At 35.6% G+C, this 17,773-nt stretch overlaps 1 protein-coding gene across 2 annotated transcripts in view; it reads right to left on the minus strand.

The window, feature by feature from the left end:
* Positions 1–17,773, minus strand: part of ARID2 (AT-rich interaction domain 2) — a 183,667-nt gene that overhangs the window by 81,796 nt on the left and 84,098 nt on the right. For both annotated transcript variants that reach the window (XM_075124390.1, XM_048835986.2), the window contains exons 4-6: positions 7,680–7,813; positions 6,501–6,719; positions 2,943–3,010 (exon numbers count right to left, since the gene is read on the minus strand). In XM_075124390.1, coding sequence (XP_074980491.1) covers positions 2,943–3,010; positions 6,501–6,719; positions 7,680–7,813 — 421 coding nt within the window. The remainder of the gene's footprint in view (positions 1–2,942; positions 3,011–6,500; positions 6,720–7,679; positions 7,814–17,773) is intronic.

The following is a 17,773-nucleotide window of genomic DNA, read 5'->3' on the forward strand; positions in this document are numbered from 1 at the left end:
GTTCTGTCATCTGCCACCACTGAGAACAGCCGAGCTCCATCCTCTTTGGAACCCCCCTTCAGGTATCAAATCCCCCCTCACTCTTCTCTTCTGCAGACTAAATAAGCCCAGTTCCCTCAGTCTCTCCTCATAAGTCATGTGCCCCAGACCTCTAATCATTTTTGTTGCCCTCCACTGGACTCTTTCCAATTTGTCCACATCCTTTCTGTAGTGGAGGGCTCAAAAGTGGATGCAATACTCCGAATGTGGCCTCACCAGTGCCAAATAGAGGAGAATAATCACTTCCCTAGATCTGCTGGCAATGCTCCTACTAATGCAGCCCAATATACTGTTAGCCTTCTTGGCAACAAGGGCACACTGTTGACTCATATCCAGCTTCTTGTCCACTGTAATCCCCACTGTAAACTTCTGACTTTCATATCCAAGGACTCATTCAACTCTGACTTTCAGCTGGATCAATAAACTTCAAATGCTTCATAGCTTACACTGTTCTCAAGGAAAAGATGTCAGCACCTCAATATCAACCAGCTCCACCTATGCCAAGTCTCTGGCTCTAGGAATGCTTGGAACTGACCAATTTGCAAGACCTGATTTAAGAATCTTGGTCTTTGTCTAGATTAGGAAAAGAAGTTGAGATTAAATTGGGGTTAGCCACCACATTAGTACACAACGTGCATTACTTACTTACTTATTAACTGTCACTGTAGGAAACATGATAGGAGAAGTGAATGATGACCCTATCAAAATAAATATTTGCAACTGGCAGAACAAGTAATGGACAAACCAACATTTGCAAAAGAAAACCTGAACAACAAGAGCAAGAAGAGAGCACAGATCTACATCAGCACCATTTTGCTAATTTTAAAAAAGTATAAGCAATCCAAAAAAGAAAAGAACAAGCATGCAACCTCCTGCTCTTGCCAACACAATACATTTGTTGTGAGTCAACAGAACAACAGGGGAATTTGGACGTTTAAAAATACCCTTAATTTTAAATTTTAGAATACCCTCATTTTATATACAGAAGCATAGCTGCTATATGAAATAAATAACTTCCTGTGGTGGGATCAACCAACTGCTTAAAATAAGGTTCTATGAAAAAAAATGGATTATTGGAATATATAGTTATTTTTAGATGTAGTATTAGTTTATGGCATGCCTTCAAAAGTGTTTTACAGTAGTGTGGTACTATACACCATGTAAGCTTATAAATAGATCCTTGGAGCACATCCAAGTTTCTTATTAGTAAACCTTATTGCAACTATGTTGGTTCTACTTAACACCCAATTAAGAGAGTTTATTAAAACCATCTGTCTTCATATACTATAATTATTTAAGATGATGTAATTAACAAACATATAACAAATTATAATTCAATATAATTTCAAATGTTTACATATCTAGACATAGCATTTGATGTTGTTCTTCATTAACTATTACGCAGACTGCCTCAGTTTTAGGGGATAGCAAAACCAGAAAAGCTAGCAACTTTTGAATAAAAATTTCCAAGTATAATATTTCTGGACATCTGCCTTACAGAAAAGGTGAACACAAAGACCATGAAGCACAATTTTTGACACTTAACCTTAATATACTTTAATATACTTCCAAGTTCCAATCATAAAAAATAATGCTTGTCTTCTTTATTCTCAATTTTATTCTTTTGGGAGAATCCATCTATTTATATTTTAGCAATAATAAAAATTTAATGGGCACTACTGTTACCCAATTTGGCCCAACATCAAAGTTTTGTAAAAACTAGCTTAACACAATATACAAATATAAAAATTCCTCTGCCATGTTCATAATGCAAATATTGCTGCATTCAGTTGAAGTATTAAAAAAAAGAAAGAAGAAGAAAGAATTTGAGCAGAAACCAGACCATAAACTGAAGTGGAACTAACTAGTCTAATTGCCCCCCGCCGCCGTCCATTTCTGTCACCTGGAAATAAACAGCAAATATGAGCAAAATAAACCATATTTTAAAATTCTTCCAATTTGAATAATACAAGTTATCTGAAACCTTCTTAAGGAAATCTGTTGTGTTATATTAACATGATAGGCTTCAGAGTAACAGCCGTGTTAGTCTGTATTCTCAAAAAGAAAAGGAGTACTTGTGGCACCTTAGAGACTAACCAATTTATTTGAGCATAAGCTTTCGTGAGCTACAGCTCATTTCATCGGATGCATCCGATGAAGTGAGCTGTAGCTCACAAAAGCTTATGCTCAAATAAATTGGTTAGTCTCTAAGGTGCCACAAGTACTCCTTTTCTTATTAACATGATAGAATCCCCTCAAGCAAACAATGAAATGTCAAATCCCTTTCAAATATACTATATTACACACTACCGAGCACCAAACAAATCTAGGACACAGAGGAAGTGTTTACACATAATAGAAGTGTAGCCAGAAGTAATTTTGCTACACATTAATATAGCATATCATGCCCTCTAGTGGAAAAAACAAAAAAATGTTGTGTGCAAACCTAGCTACTATAATGTAAACTCTTTATTGAATCAAAGTTGTCCAGAGCTTCCAGCATCCCTTAAACTTTCCCTAGGCTTCCAATGTTTCTGAATCACCAGCACATTTTCATAATCTATAATATTTCTTTGCTGATTCCAGTTCTTAATAACTCCAGCATTGTTTTCTCTTGCCAAATAAGTTAAAGGGCTTGATTAAAAAAATTCTACAATCTTTGTCTATTCTACAACCCACACTTCCTTTTTCTTAATGCTTTTCTTCCTTCTTACCCCCAAGTTTTATCACAAATATCCTTGATTTAGTATCCTACTGTATTTTCTTGAAAGCAATAAACTGGAAAGTAGTTCAAAGTCACATTCTGGTACAACTTATGTGGAAACCATTTTGATGCTTTAAGAGACTTAGACTTTGCTACTGGCAGTGCACAGTTAAAAACAGTTTCATAATTTCAAAATTACCTTAACAAAATCTCTATCAGTTTTCTCCTTCCATTCGTCTCCAAATACAGTAGAAAATGATCCTAAAGCTTTAAGCATAAAAAAAACCATTAGTAAAAATGAGCTGAACATTTTCATTTGATTTTCTACCAATTGACAATGGAAATAAAGATTCAACAATACTATAGACCACTCAGAAGTTTTCTTTTTTCTTAGAGTAATTTTGCAGTAAGATGTAGTAAACCACTGTAATCGCTGTTGCAAAACACTCAACTGACTGCTGTTGCAGTAGTACAGTTTATTAAGGCACAAGAAAATATTTGAATGGTCTAAACTTTGTGTACCCTTGCCTTGTACCTTAAAGAGTCATGACATGCTTTTCTAGAATTTTTTTGACAAAAGTATGAAGTGGTTTCTTAGTTTTAAATCTCATGTCAGCAACTAGTTTTTGCTTGTACATGGTTAAGAGTAAAGATGTTCCCAGCTGTTTAGCATGCTACCTAGGCAAAACTTCTCTTGAAGCTTTCAAGAAGCCAACACAATGGCTAGACAACACTACCACTTACTAAAATATTAGTATTTTGTATGGAAGCTTTATGGTAATTCCTGGCTGCTTTGTGGGAACAAGCAAGTAATATTACATCAAACTTTCTGGCCTATCACTCCTTGAAAGCAGCAAAGAGTAGTTCACAGGATTTCCCTTGACAGGAAAATAACTGTTTTGCATCTTGGAAGTCTGCGATTAGTGTCAATATGAAGCTGTATAAAACAGTATTTGGTTCACAGTATATTTTTATTGTAAAAAATTGTTACAATTTTCAGCTGAAAATTATGAAGCAGCATTTGACATCTTATAGAATCCAAGACCAAGGCTTCTACAGCATTTGGCATGCAAGGCCTAATTAAATATTTTGAGGATACAAACAAGTTCTTTAAAACAATCCTACTGATAAGATGGGAAACAAGGTTTTGTATTCCCATCATGTTCTTAGGTTACATAACAGAACTTAAACTTGAAATGAAACACTAATGTTAAAAAACTGAGACAGTACTCCTGAAAGAGAAAGGCTGTCCTAACACATGCAAGATAAGAGTTATCTCAAACTTTTAAACTGGAATAAATCCTAAGAGGTTAACAAAATTGAAAAAATATAACTAGAAATGTTACATCACAAAAAAGAGAATTAACACAATTCACAAACTATGATGAAAACTATATATATGCTTAAATATTACTCTGATTAATAATAAACCTTTATTAATAATAAATAATAGAGACACGAAATCTTCCAAAACCTCATAACTTTAGATAAAATTCACCAGCTATCACTTATTCACACTGGAAATTGTTGTCACAAAATTAAAATTAAAATATTTGTACAGAAATTTTAAATAGTTACAAACTTCTCATATTCAATCACTAAATCTAACAAATTCACCATTATTGTGCTGTGATAGTGCACAAATGCCACATTCAGGCTTTGAGCCCCATTTTTCAAGGTGCTGTAAAAACACACACAAAAACCAGTATCTTTGGACCAATGTGTTTACAATCTAAAATGACAAAAAGATATGCAGACTTAAAATGATTCTTCAGAAATACCAAAATATTCCATCTCTGATCTGTCAGTGAGTAACAGAATACAGGATGGACAGCAGAAGCAGATACCTTTGTCTCAGGTGATCTGCATTAAGAGAGTTAGAACCTGAACAGATTTGGTAATGGCCAGTTGCAACAACTCGAGAAAATAAGTATTCCCTCACTACTTGGGTAAGGAAATAGGACACATCTGTCTTTTGCATTGATCGGAATGCTGCTGGATGTATTAGATGTACAGTAGGTGAAAGTAAAATGCTAGTGGAAGAACAGAATATGTCTATTACAAATTTGCCTCTCTCCAGTCCCAAAGATTATTCATTTGCTATTGGTAGCGATGGCCTAGAACTTTACCTCAAATACTTCTCAGCTGAGAAAGACCATAACAGAAAGAACAGCTAGTACAGGACACCTATGAAACAACCATATGTAAACACAGGTTTGACCTTCAAAAGTTAACAATGGAGGACTAGCCCTGAGTGTCCAAGAAGGTATGAAACAAAAGAACATTCAAACCTTGCTGAAGCACCTTTCTCATTTCTGTAAAAGCTACTTTGAAGAAGGAATTGTCCTGACTCTCAGCAGAGTGACCATTCAGATTCAGAATCTAAGGATGGGCCTCTGGGAAGGACTAATTAGGGGACTAAAATTAACTTTAACAACTCTTTAAACATTCCTTCCACTTGGGAGTCCTTGTGACTGGCCCAGATGCAGACAATGTATTGGTCTGGTCAAATGTGAGGGACATCCTATTAAGAAAAAACACAATAAAAGGACAGGCACACAAACCAAAAAATCAGAAAGAGAAATTAGACCACCACTAATATATTATTGACATGAAAAACTTTGTACATACTACAAATGATTAAGGAAATAAAAAAGTTTATAATATTTTAAAAAATGAGTATATAATGTGTCTCACATATACTCTTCCCCACAATTGAAGGAAAACAAGTAAAAAGATAGTAATTTTGATGCACTATTTTGCAAGAATATGTACATGCATGCATGCATGCGTGCGTGCGCGTGCGCGCGCACACACACACACACACACAGTATCTATTATTAGGGGGATCCCAAAATATTATTTTGCTAAAGAATGCTCATTTGATGATTTATGTAGATAAAATTAACTTTGGAAAACATTACTATCTCTTGTTAGAGAAGCTTTGTACAGAACAAAAATTAAAATAGTGAATGATTCCTTTTTTCTGTAAACTAGGAGTTACATTTTATCCTATTGTCATTCAGTGAGATTACAGGATGGTTTGATCATGTATTTGCTTACAAAAGGACATAAAGCAAAGAACAAGAAGGCCTACCAGCCAACACACTGGTCAATCTATCCAGGAGAAATAATTCAGTATTGAAATAGTTTTGTGAAATACAACTTCTTAAAATACTAAAAATGCAAGCAGGCCAATTAAATATTAGGAACTAAAATAAATCTTTTTGTATCAGAATACAAACTCAGTGTGTCATTTCTGAGATGCTTCTTTCTATTTTTAATATGTAATTTACATTAAAATGCACATCTTTTACAAATCTGCAAAGTCCTATGTATTCATCAGGAAAACAAACAAGACACAAGTCCAGACATCATAGGCTAAATGAAAATCTAATGCTAAAAATGTACCACTTAACTCAAGTAATTTTAAAATACCACTGAAAACCCAATTCTTAAGTTTCACTAAATTAAACTGTTTAATGATAAAGTCTCTAAAACATATATATGTTCACTGAATAAAAAGGTAATTTCCATATTCAAAGCCTGATGTGAAGCACAAATTATGAAATAATTAAAAAAGAAAAAACTAAGTATCAAGTTAATTTCTCTTCAGTAAATTATTTAAAATTTACTATAAATGAAGAATGATGATTATTCAAAACTGAAAGAAGCTACAAAAATATATTTGCATCTTTTCTGCTCAGGTATTAAAAATGTTATATACAGTAAAAATAGAATTCAACTTAAAACTTACTGTCATCAAACACCCCAGCATTAGCGAGCAATAGAGTGATGATTTTAGGGTCCTTTTCAAGCTGCATGACATGCTTGCTTTCATTTGACAGAAGAGTGCACACATTAATAGCAAAGTCCACTTCATTTGGGAGTCCAGATAACAGTGAAAGCACCAATTTATTATAGTCATTCGGTGAATTAAAGTCCATAGACAGCCCATAGCTTTGACGAAGATAATCTAACCAAGACAAAAAAAAAAAAAAAAAGTAAGAACAATGTTTCTGAAGCCACAAAATGAATATTCTGGCTGACACAGTAAGTAAAATAATAATAATTCTCTTAATTTAAATAATTCATGGCATTAAATCAACTTTTCCAACATTTCATTTGTTTTTTCCATCTTCTTTTGGTCCAGAACATTGACTCCATTCCCATCGGTTGTGGATCTTGCCCGTTACTTATTCATTTCAGAATGAAACATTGCAATCTATGCTCTACTAGAGGAGAATCTTGAAAACCACTCAAACTTCAGCTAGGACAGAATGCAGTCCAATTATTTAGAGATACAACATTATTTATTTGTATTATCATAACACCTAAGACCCCAGGGCCTAACTGTACGAGGTGCTGGTGTACAATACAGAACAAAAAAAAAGACAGTCCTGGCCCCAAAGAGCTTACAATCTAAGTGGACTGTATTGGCATCAAATTTGTGCCTGTGTTCCAGTCAAGATTTGCATTTTGATCTGAAGAGCCCCATATGGTATGGATTCTCTGGCTACATTATGGACCACCTGGCTCCTCAAGTTGTAAGCCAGAAACTGAGATCAGAAGAACCCAGATTTAGACATCTGTGAGCTGCAGGGAGACCACTATTGGTGAAAACTCTGAAATTTGCTCCTTTACTTGGCCCAATAGATCCTGAGTTTGTTGATTTTCAAAGAATATCACTTCAAGGCCTATCTGTTTACCCAAACTCTGGAGGCACTGGGGTTATTTATGGATTTGGAGGTTTTCTTGTTTTTTGTTTTGTTTTTTGGGTAACAGGAGAAAATATTTTATGTTAGATAATGATTTGACTGACATAAAGTGTTGATGTTTTTTAATAACACTGTAAATGCATTTAAGGACTGTCCCAGTTAAAACATGGAAAATTAAAATAAATATCACAACAATCTTTCTCAAAAATGTAATTTACCTGACACACTGTGTTGCTGGTAATTGTAGGAAGATGGAATTGCACCTATAGGAAGTTGTGGCTTTGGATTGCCTGGTTGTACCTCATCATCATCCTCCCCAAAATGATGTACTTTCTCGTACTTTTCTAGATAGCTGAAATTAAGAAAGCAAAGATTTTTAATATTTACCAACTAACTCCCCTGTCCTCTAAGAGTTGAACTGCTGAAGGAAACAGCAGCAACTGTAGAAAAAGAGGTTTAGTGAAAGCAACAGTTAAACTGTGGTATATAATACAAAACCATGAATCAGACTGACAAAAGGTGATACAGCCAGACAAGTGGAATCATGATTTAGATAAGAAATTTGTTTATATTTGCCAATAATACTCGTTGGCTAAAAGTTATAGTGTAACTAGCCACCTTTTAACTAAGCCCATTTTGTTTTTCTGTGGATCAGTTTTTGCTTTTGTTACCCGACATATTTTTGTATGTGCTTTTATTACCTGCAGGTAGAAGTAATTACAAATTACTACAAGAAATGTCATCAGAAATATTTTGCATAGTTTACCATTAGAAGCATAATATGCAGAAGAGTAGGCAACATAGACATAATCAACAGGCTACATGCATCCAATGAAGTGAGCTGTAGCTCACGAAAGCTTATGCTCAAATAAATTTGTTAGTCTCTAAGGTGCCACAAGTCCGCCGTTTCTTTTTGAAGTTAAAAGTAGTGGTTCCTAAAGAAAATACTAAATACAACATGTGGACGCTGAAAATGCTAAGACTCAGTAGCAACCTAAATGACACTATCGGAACTCCGTTAGAATCTCTCATGCAGTAATGCAGACAGAATGTGATAATTTATGAGGTGACAGGCTATGTCAAAAGGGATAGGAAAACAGAAACCATATACACTAATGGCTGGATACATCAAACTGGTGGTAACAAGGCACACTGTTAATGTGTACCTTATTATGTACAATAACTCCTTGCTTAACATTGTAGTTATGTTCTTGAAAAATGCGACTTCAAGCGAAACTATGTTAAGCGAATCTAATTTCCCCATAAGAATTAATGTAAATAGGGGAAGGTGTTAGGTTCCAGGGAAATTTTTTTCTCCAGATAAAAGACATTAAAAAAGCATTTTCATAAAGAGACAGTAGGATTTGTGTGTTTGATGGGAAGAGGCAGTAGGGAGGGGGATTTGGAGCTTTGGGGAAGGAGTGGAGTGGGGGGTGGGCCTGGAGCTGAGCCAGGGGTTGAACACCCCCCAAGCATTTTGGAAAGAACAGCAAGAGGAGCAGCCAGACTATCCACCCTCTTTCTCCCTCTGACTCCAAAACCTCAACCAAGCTTCACAATCATCATTGCTGAGTACAGTATTAAATTGTTTGTTTAAAATTTGCGGGTACCTAAAAAATTTAGAATGGAGGTGTGGACCCCTTTGGAAATTCAACCTGTCATTTGCAAACCCCTGCCACAGAAGTCTTAGACTGAAAACTGACTGAACAGAATCAGCTATAAATGTTGCACATGCTCGGCACAGCATTTGACACAGCGAGAGTAAGGGCGCTAAACTGTGGGCTTCTACAGTAATGACAACACTTCTGAGTTTTGACCTGCAGGTGGGGGTATGCAAATACTTTTGATTGATGAGAAAAACTGAATGCCTTTTCTGGGATCTGAAACTTTATTTTCATAAAAAGAAAAGGAGTACTTGTGGCACCTTAGAGACTAACCAATTTATATGAGCATGAGCTTTCGTGAGCTACAGCTCACGTCTTTATTTTCATAGTCACTTTTCATGGACCCCTGAGACAGTCTGCGGACCAGATGAAAACCACTGGCCTAATTTTAAGCGTGAGACTATTTTCATTGACTTTAATGGGACTACTCCCATGCTTAGAATTAGAACGATGCTTAAATTCCTTGCCAAACCAGAGCCTAAAAGTCGTAAACATATCTTTAAATTTCAACCAAATATAATTTTGATAATAAAAAGCTTTATTAAAGGTTGAAATTAATCTCATAAGAGGAAGAAAATTAAGAGTTAAAAAGGGCTGTGAGTAGGTGTTGCATAAAACAATTATGATTAATCAGATGTACAGTACTTTGAACACATAAAGCACTATGTAAATGATAAGTATTATTAGATGACCCACTGCTGGGAAACCATCTTTATTACATAGGCTCCATATGGCAAGTTAAGGACCTAGCAGAAATCTTAACTATAACACTTTGCTTTTGCTGATTAGAATAAATTTATATTTAAATACAGTTGCTTCTATATTTCTTCAAAATAAAGATCCTCACTGATGCTATTTACCTTTTCATTTAATGTCTTAAAAAGAGCAGACCCCCCAAATTAGGAGTAAACTGAATTTTCTTTCCACTTTACGTCAAATGTTAACATTTCCCTTCCCACAATCTTTAGGACTTAAATGTTCAGTTCTTCCCTTTCAGCTCATTTTCCTTCCGCTTCTGACTTCTTTCCCTCCCCTTGAGCCTTTTAATCAAAATATCAACCAAATACTATTTATAGCTTACATATGTCAAGAGGTGCTTTTTAGCATGTGCATTTTCAACAACGTGGCTCTGAGCAAAATGAAAAAATGACTGCAGCTCCTTTTTAAATAACTTCACTCTTTGCTGGAGTGATGGGACATTTAAAAAGACTAATACTTTACAAAAATCCACACAATTACATACTTTTTCAGTATTTCTTTTGGTGAAATACAATAAAAGGAAAGGAGATGCAACACAATAGAAGCTTTACTTTTCTTTATGATCAGCCACCATCAAAGTTCATTACTCTAATCACTTCCATTCCCTAGCAATGAGTTGTTATGCATTCTATACTGAATGTTGCATCGCTGGATGCATCAGGCAGGAAGAACACAAAGATTAGAAGCGATTTTTTTGTATTCCAAGGCCTTGTTCAATTTACAACTTTTAAACAATTTTCTGGTAATCTTTTTTAAATGGTTAATGCATTTTTTAAAGAGAATGTAACAACCAAGTCAAAGAACCATGTGCAAACCCTGCACAAGAGGTAGCCTTGAACAACACGTGGGATCAAATGGTCTAAAAGTAGTGGGGAGAGATGTACTGAATAACTATGCAAATTGGTTTTCCAGTAATACAAAAATTAACAGCATGGCATCAGTAAATGAATGCAAAATGGTTACTTCTAAATAAACAGTGAGATTTGGTACGTTCATTGCCGAGTATACATGGCTAAAAAAGAGCACAAAGCTGTAGTTGAATGGTTGACTTCAGACTGGCAGACAGGAAACAGTGTGACGAATCATGGGATACTTGTCCCATAATTCCACACATTCCAAAATATATCTGAACTGGTTTTCCAGAGGAACTATTTAAATTCTCTAACATGGCTTTAAAACAAGGCTTGAGATGAATTAGATCAAGCATTAACTTCCAAATGTGAAAGCTAGGAATTCATGCTTTCATATGATCTGAAAAAAAACCCTCATCTTTCCAGTCATATAAAGCATTCATTTCTAGCTCTGGGGTTTTGCAAGATATGTAAACTAAGATCATGTTCTGACTACCATCTTCTTTGAATCCAGAAATGATTTAGTGACCTCTAGCTGAAGAACCATTGGAGTTAGACACCAGTGCTTTATTTCATCTCCCATTGTAAATTCCCAGGTTTCTGAGTTAGACATTAGTATTTTATATTCAGATTAGGGCTGTCAAGATTAAAAAAAATTAATTATGATTAATCGCACTGTTAAACAATAATAGAATACAATTTATTTAAATATTTTTGGATGTTTACTACATTTTCAAATATATTAATTTCAATTACAACACAGAATACAAAAAGTGTACAGTGCTCACTTTATATTACAAATATTTGCACTGTAAAAAACAAAAAAATTGTATTTTTCAATTCATCTCAACAAGTATTATAGTGCAATCTCTTTATCATGAAAGTTGAACTTACAAATGTAGAATTATGTAAAAAAAACCCAGCATTTAAAAATAAAACAAATGTAAAACTTTAGAGCCTACAAATCCACTCAGTCCTACCTCTTGGTCAGCCAGTCACTCAGACAAACAAGGTTGGTTTCAATTTGCAGAAGATAATGCTGCCTGCTTCTTGTTTCCAATGTCACCTGAAAGTGAGAACAGGCATTCGCATGGCACTGTTGTGGCCAGCGTTGCAAGACATTTACGTGACAGAGGCGTTAAAGATTCATATGTCCCTTCATGCTTCAACCACCCTTCCAGAGGACATGAGTCCATGATGATGATGTGTTCTGCTTGATAACAATCCAAAGCAGTGCGGACCGATGCATGTTCATTTTCATCCTCCGAGTATGATGTCACCAGCAGAAGGTTGATTTTCTTTTTTGGTGTTCGGGTTCTGTAGTTTCCGCATCAAAGTGTTGCTCTTTTAAGACTTCTGAACACATGCTCCACACCTTGTCCCTCTCAAATTTTGGAAGGCACTTCAGATTCTTAAATCTTGAGTCGAGTGCTGTAGCTATCTTTAGAAATCTCACATCGGTACCCTCTTTGCGTTTTGTCAAATCTGCAGTGAAAGTGTTCTTAAAATGAACATGTGCTGAGTCATCATCCGAGACTACTATAACATGAAATATATGGAAGAAGGCGGGTTCAACAAAGCCGGAGACATACAATTCTCCCCCAAGGAATTCAGTCACAAATTTAATTAATACACTTTTTTTTTAATGAGCGTCGTCAGCATGGAAGCATGTCCTCTAGAATGGTGGCTGAAGCATGAAGGGGCATAGGAATGTTTAGCATATCTGGCACGTTAATACCTTGAAATGCTGGCTACAAAAGTGCCATGCTAACACCTGTTCTCACTTTCTGATGACATAAATAAGAAGTGGGCAGCATTATTTACCATAAATGTAAACAAACTTGTTTGTCTTAGTGATTGGCCGAACAAGAAGTAGGACTGAGTGGACTTGTAGGCAATAAAGTTTTGCATTTTTTTGTTTTTGAATGCAGTTATTGCAGTTATATAACAAAAAAAAAAGTCTACATTTGTAAATTGCACTTTCACAATAAAGTATTTCACTACAGTACTTATATGAGGTGAATTGAACAATACTATTTCTTTTGTTTATCATTTTTACAGTGCAAATATTTGTAATAAAAATAATTATATAAAGTAAGTAGTGTATACTTCATATTCTGTGTTGTAATTGAAATCAATATATTTGAAAATGTAGAAAAACATCCAAAAATATTTCATAAGTTTCAGTTGGTATGCTACTGTTTAACAGTGTGATTAAAACCAAGATTAATCACGATTAATTTTGTCGAGCTAATCATGTGAGTTAACTGTGATTAATCGATAGCCCTAATTTAGATACATTACTATTGGCTGCTAAAAATCACAACAGGAAAAACTGTTGTATAGGTGCCTAGATAGTGAATCAGCCTACATTTTTTTTTAGAGACATTAAAGTATTTCCAGCCTCGGGTTCTGGAGAAGTTAATAAGCAAATGTCAGTCCCTGGCAACTATTCTAATATTTTTTTCAATTAAAAAATATTGTTGGGCTCTAACTTTAAAAACCCAAAAGACAAAGAAAATCCAGTGCTATGGAAATTAGATTTTTTACTCAGCTTCATCAAACTCAACTCATCCACTTGCCTCCGAGAGCAAATTAAAAAAAACAAACAGAATAACCAAAAAGCAAAACAAACAAACAAAAAATAAAATAAAACCAGGTCAGTAAGTTTGTATTAGTTTTTCCATAATTGTCACAATAAGGGAGAAAGTGTATATTAAAACCTGGCCTGTTAAAGACTGCTTTCACTCCCAATATTGATAGCAAAGGAGACACAAAATCAAGCCCTGATCCTGAAAACTCTTATGCACATGCTGAATTTTACTTCTATAAGGCCTCACAAAGTGCACTGAAGTCAAGGAAATTCACCCCACTGATTTAGCATCAGGCTCATGAGTAGTCCCAATGGGACTAATCCAGTAATAAAATTAAGCCTGTGTTTTCAGGATCGGGGGACCAGACTTAACCTTACATTTCCTGATTTTTTGCTGGTTTGCCTCAAAAGCGTAGCACTATTTAAACATTTTTACTATTAAATATAACAATAATATTGCATTGAACATAAAATGCCTATTCAGAAGCCCACCCAGTAATAAGAGTAATGTGGCACCTGTGGCCACAAGTTAAAGACAGAATCTAGGATCTGAGAAGGCAACTTAAAGCTACTCTCCCTACTACTAGGTATAGTCTTCTGTGTTGTGTCTCCTGAGAGGTACAGAACAGAATTTAGTTTGTTGTCATCCGTTTTTCAATTTGGAAGTAGATTAAAATCTGTCTGGTCAATAGCAAAAGCCACACAACATACAAAGAGTACTGAAACATGGGAAACTTAAATACCTAATAATTTTTCAAAAGTGAGTAGGGATTTTTTTGGGTGCACAATCACAGACACCTTTAAAGTTGCCTGATTTTTAGATGACAAGTGCTCAGTACTTTCTGAAAATCAGGTCTCCTTTAAAGGTATCTCAAGTTGGGCACCCAAAAATGAAGAAACCAAAGTCACTGGTCACTTTTGAAAATTTAAAGCAAAATGTATTATGCAAATTTCTACTTAGACTGAACAACAGAAATACAAATGATCTTTATTTTATTTTCAAATTATCACTGCAAAAACCTTATTTTTTTAATTAGCAACAAAACCTTTAAAAAGTGTACTTTTATTTACAAAAGATAAATTATACTTCAACATTTCTGAACAAAAAAAGTTTGCAACCGGATTTTTAGTTTTATAATGTTATGTTACTAAAATAGATTATTGTTTTTATCAAAATGATGAGGAAATTAGCTTTATGAAAGTGACTAATATTTTTGCCTATTTAGACTACATATTTCAATAACATAAAGCAACTTTTTATTTTATCAGAAAGTGTAAATAAAACTTGTGTTAAGAAATTTGAAAAACAGTTAACAGGAAGAAGTCCAGATAGTATATGAGCCAGTTGCATACGGAATTTACCAAGAATGGTGGCCATGAATTGGTATGTACCGTTCTCAAGCTGTGGTCTGTGGTGCTGTGTGAAACTGTTTCTCTCACAGTACCATATACAACTGTATCTCTCTAGGTTTTTTGTACTACACCCACCAGCATTTTATCTGAGTAAAAAGTGTCAGTCTTCAGTCGTCTTGCTATTTGTAGGCCTACTCCAACACTTCAAGCTTTCCTTTAGATTTTTTTTTGACCAACTAAATCAGGACACGAAAAGTTGATTACATGCCTACTAACCGAGAGCTTATACAACAGATGAGGAAGTCCCAACTACAGATGTCTAGGCCAACAGTAGTGAAAATCCCAGCTTCCTTCCTCTTATCTTTACTTTCAGCTACCAAGAAAAGAAAAAGACTTAAAATTCTTATCAGAGTGCTGCACCCGAGTCCTTCCTGAAACTCTTTTTCTTACCAGCCTGTATCTAGCATACGTCTGAAAATATTAAGTAGCACCCTCCCCTTCACCTCTGATGGAAGAGGGGAAGCGCTCACACTCTCTCTTCCCACCTTCCACTGCTCCCTACTTATTGTCCCGTCCCAGCAGCTACCTGATTATCTGGAGGGAAGGGGGAAACTTCTCAGTGAGGTATGGATTTCACATTATTCAGTCTTCTGGCTGCTGTGCATGTGTTAATGGAAGTGGAAATCACTGTATGCCTTTCCTAGCTTCTGAGCCTCATTTTTGAGCCTACTCCCATGTATATGGCTCCAAGTTACTCCCTCGTGAGTAGCCCCAAGTCCTGCCCCTGCTGCTGCTCATAATTCTTCTTAGTAGCAACCAAGTGAAAATGAAGTTTACTAACATGTAACTGAAGTTCTTTGTCATAAGTCTCTGTATATTTCCACTTGTAGCATATGTACCTTGATCCCACAACATGCAGAGACCACTTGAAGTGGGATGATTCTTGTCAGTTTCAATGTTGCCCCCATGATTTTGAACAGGAACACTGAAGCTGACCAGACTCGTTAGTTTTTCTCTGCAATTACTTAATAATGCAATGAACAGCAGGAGAAGCACGTGAGCAGTCTGTCTGCAGACTCAGGAAGACTGCACTGTCAATTCACATTTAGTTCATACTTAAGTCATTTTATCAACCCAGAAAGGCTAGAAACATTCTTTTTTCTTAATGAAAGCTTAAATTCTGTAAAAATGTATGGCTTAGCCCACTTCCTCCAATCTCACCATGGTCAAAGAAAGTTTCTTGCTATTGGCAATTAGTTTTCAAAATCTCAACGCAACTGAAATTTTTTGCATTCCACACGTCTGCTTCATGGCTTTGTTGGATGTTTCTGTGGTGAAAATTCAACTCTGATCAAAATTTGCAAATAGCATCAAATCTAGAGGAGATAACACACTTGTGGTATGAGAGGAAAGAATCAAACTTCTATATGACCTTGAGAGAACTTGAGCACTGACAACTACAAAAAACAAGGGAGATTTGGGACTATAGGAAAAACTGTAAGGACCTACACTTATGGATAGGTAATAAACAACACATACACAAAAATGTGGGAGATTAACGAAGTACACAGCTTCATCCATAATATTAAAAGCTTAATTTACTTCTTGTCTAATTAAAACTAGTCTAGAATTACTTCACCATGTAACCAAGCAGTATAATTACAACCGGGAAGATATGGGATAGAGCGGAAAGATGAGCCATCTAAGGATGTCCACCTGAAGCAGTAGTTCACAATATGAAAATGCTGAAGAACCACAGGAGCATGCTATCTGTAGCTTTATATAGCACCTATCATGGTGATATCACAACTCTGACAGTAGGGTATAGGTTTAAAACAACTGAATTCTGTATAATTACCACCTCACAAAAAGAGAGCCTTGACTTTATTGTTCTTCAGTCTTTGTTGACCTGAAATGAAGAACCGACTATTCTATTACTATCTACAAGTTAAAATTAAAAAGCCACAAACTTTTAAAGGTTAATTATCTTTCTGCATCTCAGGACAATAAAGTGCACTGCTCCTATTTTCCTGACACACTGACAGAGAGCAGAGCCACTCATGGCTTTGAAGTTTAATAAGGAACTTGAGAATAACTCTCTCAACATTGAACTTTCTAAATTGATGTGAAACAAATACAACCAGGCTTTTATCAGCCAAAGTTCCAAAGGCAAAAATTATTTAGCAATGTGGACCCTGCCAAAGTTTCTTAGAAGAAAAGAGGAAGATCCTTGGTTCTCTTCTCTGATGCAGCTGTATCCTGTCTGACTCAAGTTGCTAGACTCCACCTCTACTCCCCACAACACATTCCTTTTAAGGGCCCATCTACACCACCAAACTGAGCCAGTGCTGAAAATTGCTGAGCCACTAGTACAGGTAGGACTTTGTCAATAGGGCTGAAAATGACTTTTACTCAGTTTGCTAGTCTAGGTGGACAATAATGTGCTGTGGGGAACAAATTCCCGCGAGCTGGCCCCACCTTGCTACTTTAGAAATTCCTGGAGTCTTGTAGACGGCTTTCTTCCTCCTTCTAGCTGAAAGAATATTAATCCCCTTCCCTGACAACTGCTGTGGTCTACACAACCCATTTTTTTTGAGATTTACTCCTCCAATATTTACAGCAGACTAGGTATTAGTACTGTATTTTCATCTCTCCCAAGAAGTTCACATTTCTGATCCATCTATTTTTTGTTTCTGCTGTTATTATTTAAAGTTTAAACAGCCCCAAAACATATTGATCAGGTTTCCTGGCTGTAAAGGAACTGTGGTATTTGGCTCACTAGGAGGCACAGATGAGTGAGTCATCCATGGAACCTGCTGGTATGGCTGCCATAATTTGCCTACAAAGGAAGTTATGCATGATTGATATCTCTATTAGAATTATGGGGTTAACTGTTAAAGTAAGTGACAGCTGGTGAATTATCTTAAAGCTTCGGAGATCTTGAGCCACCTACTCTACAGAATCTCCACAAGAAGCCTGATGCTTACAACAGCACAGGCTAGAATGGAATAAAAAAATTTAAATAATTTGTTTAATACATCTCTTTCTGATATAAAACAACTCACTGATCTGGCCAGATGCCAGGAAGCAGA

Source organism: Caretta caretta, chromosome 1, assembly GCF_965140235.1.
Source record: "Caretta caretta isolate rCarCar2 chromosome 1, rCarCar1.hap1, whole genome shotgun sequence".
Lineage (NCBI taxonomy): Eukaryota > Metazoa > Chordata > Testudines > Cheloniidae > Caretta > Caretta caretta.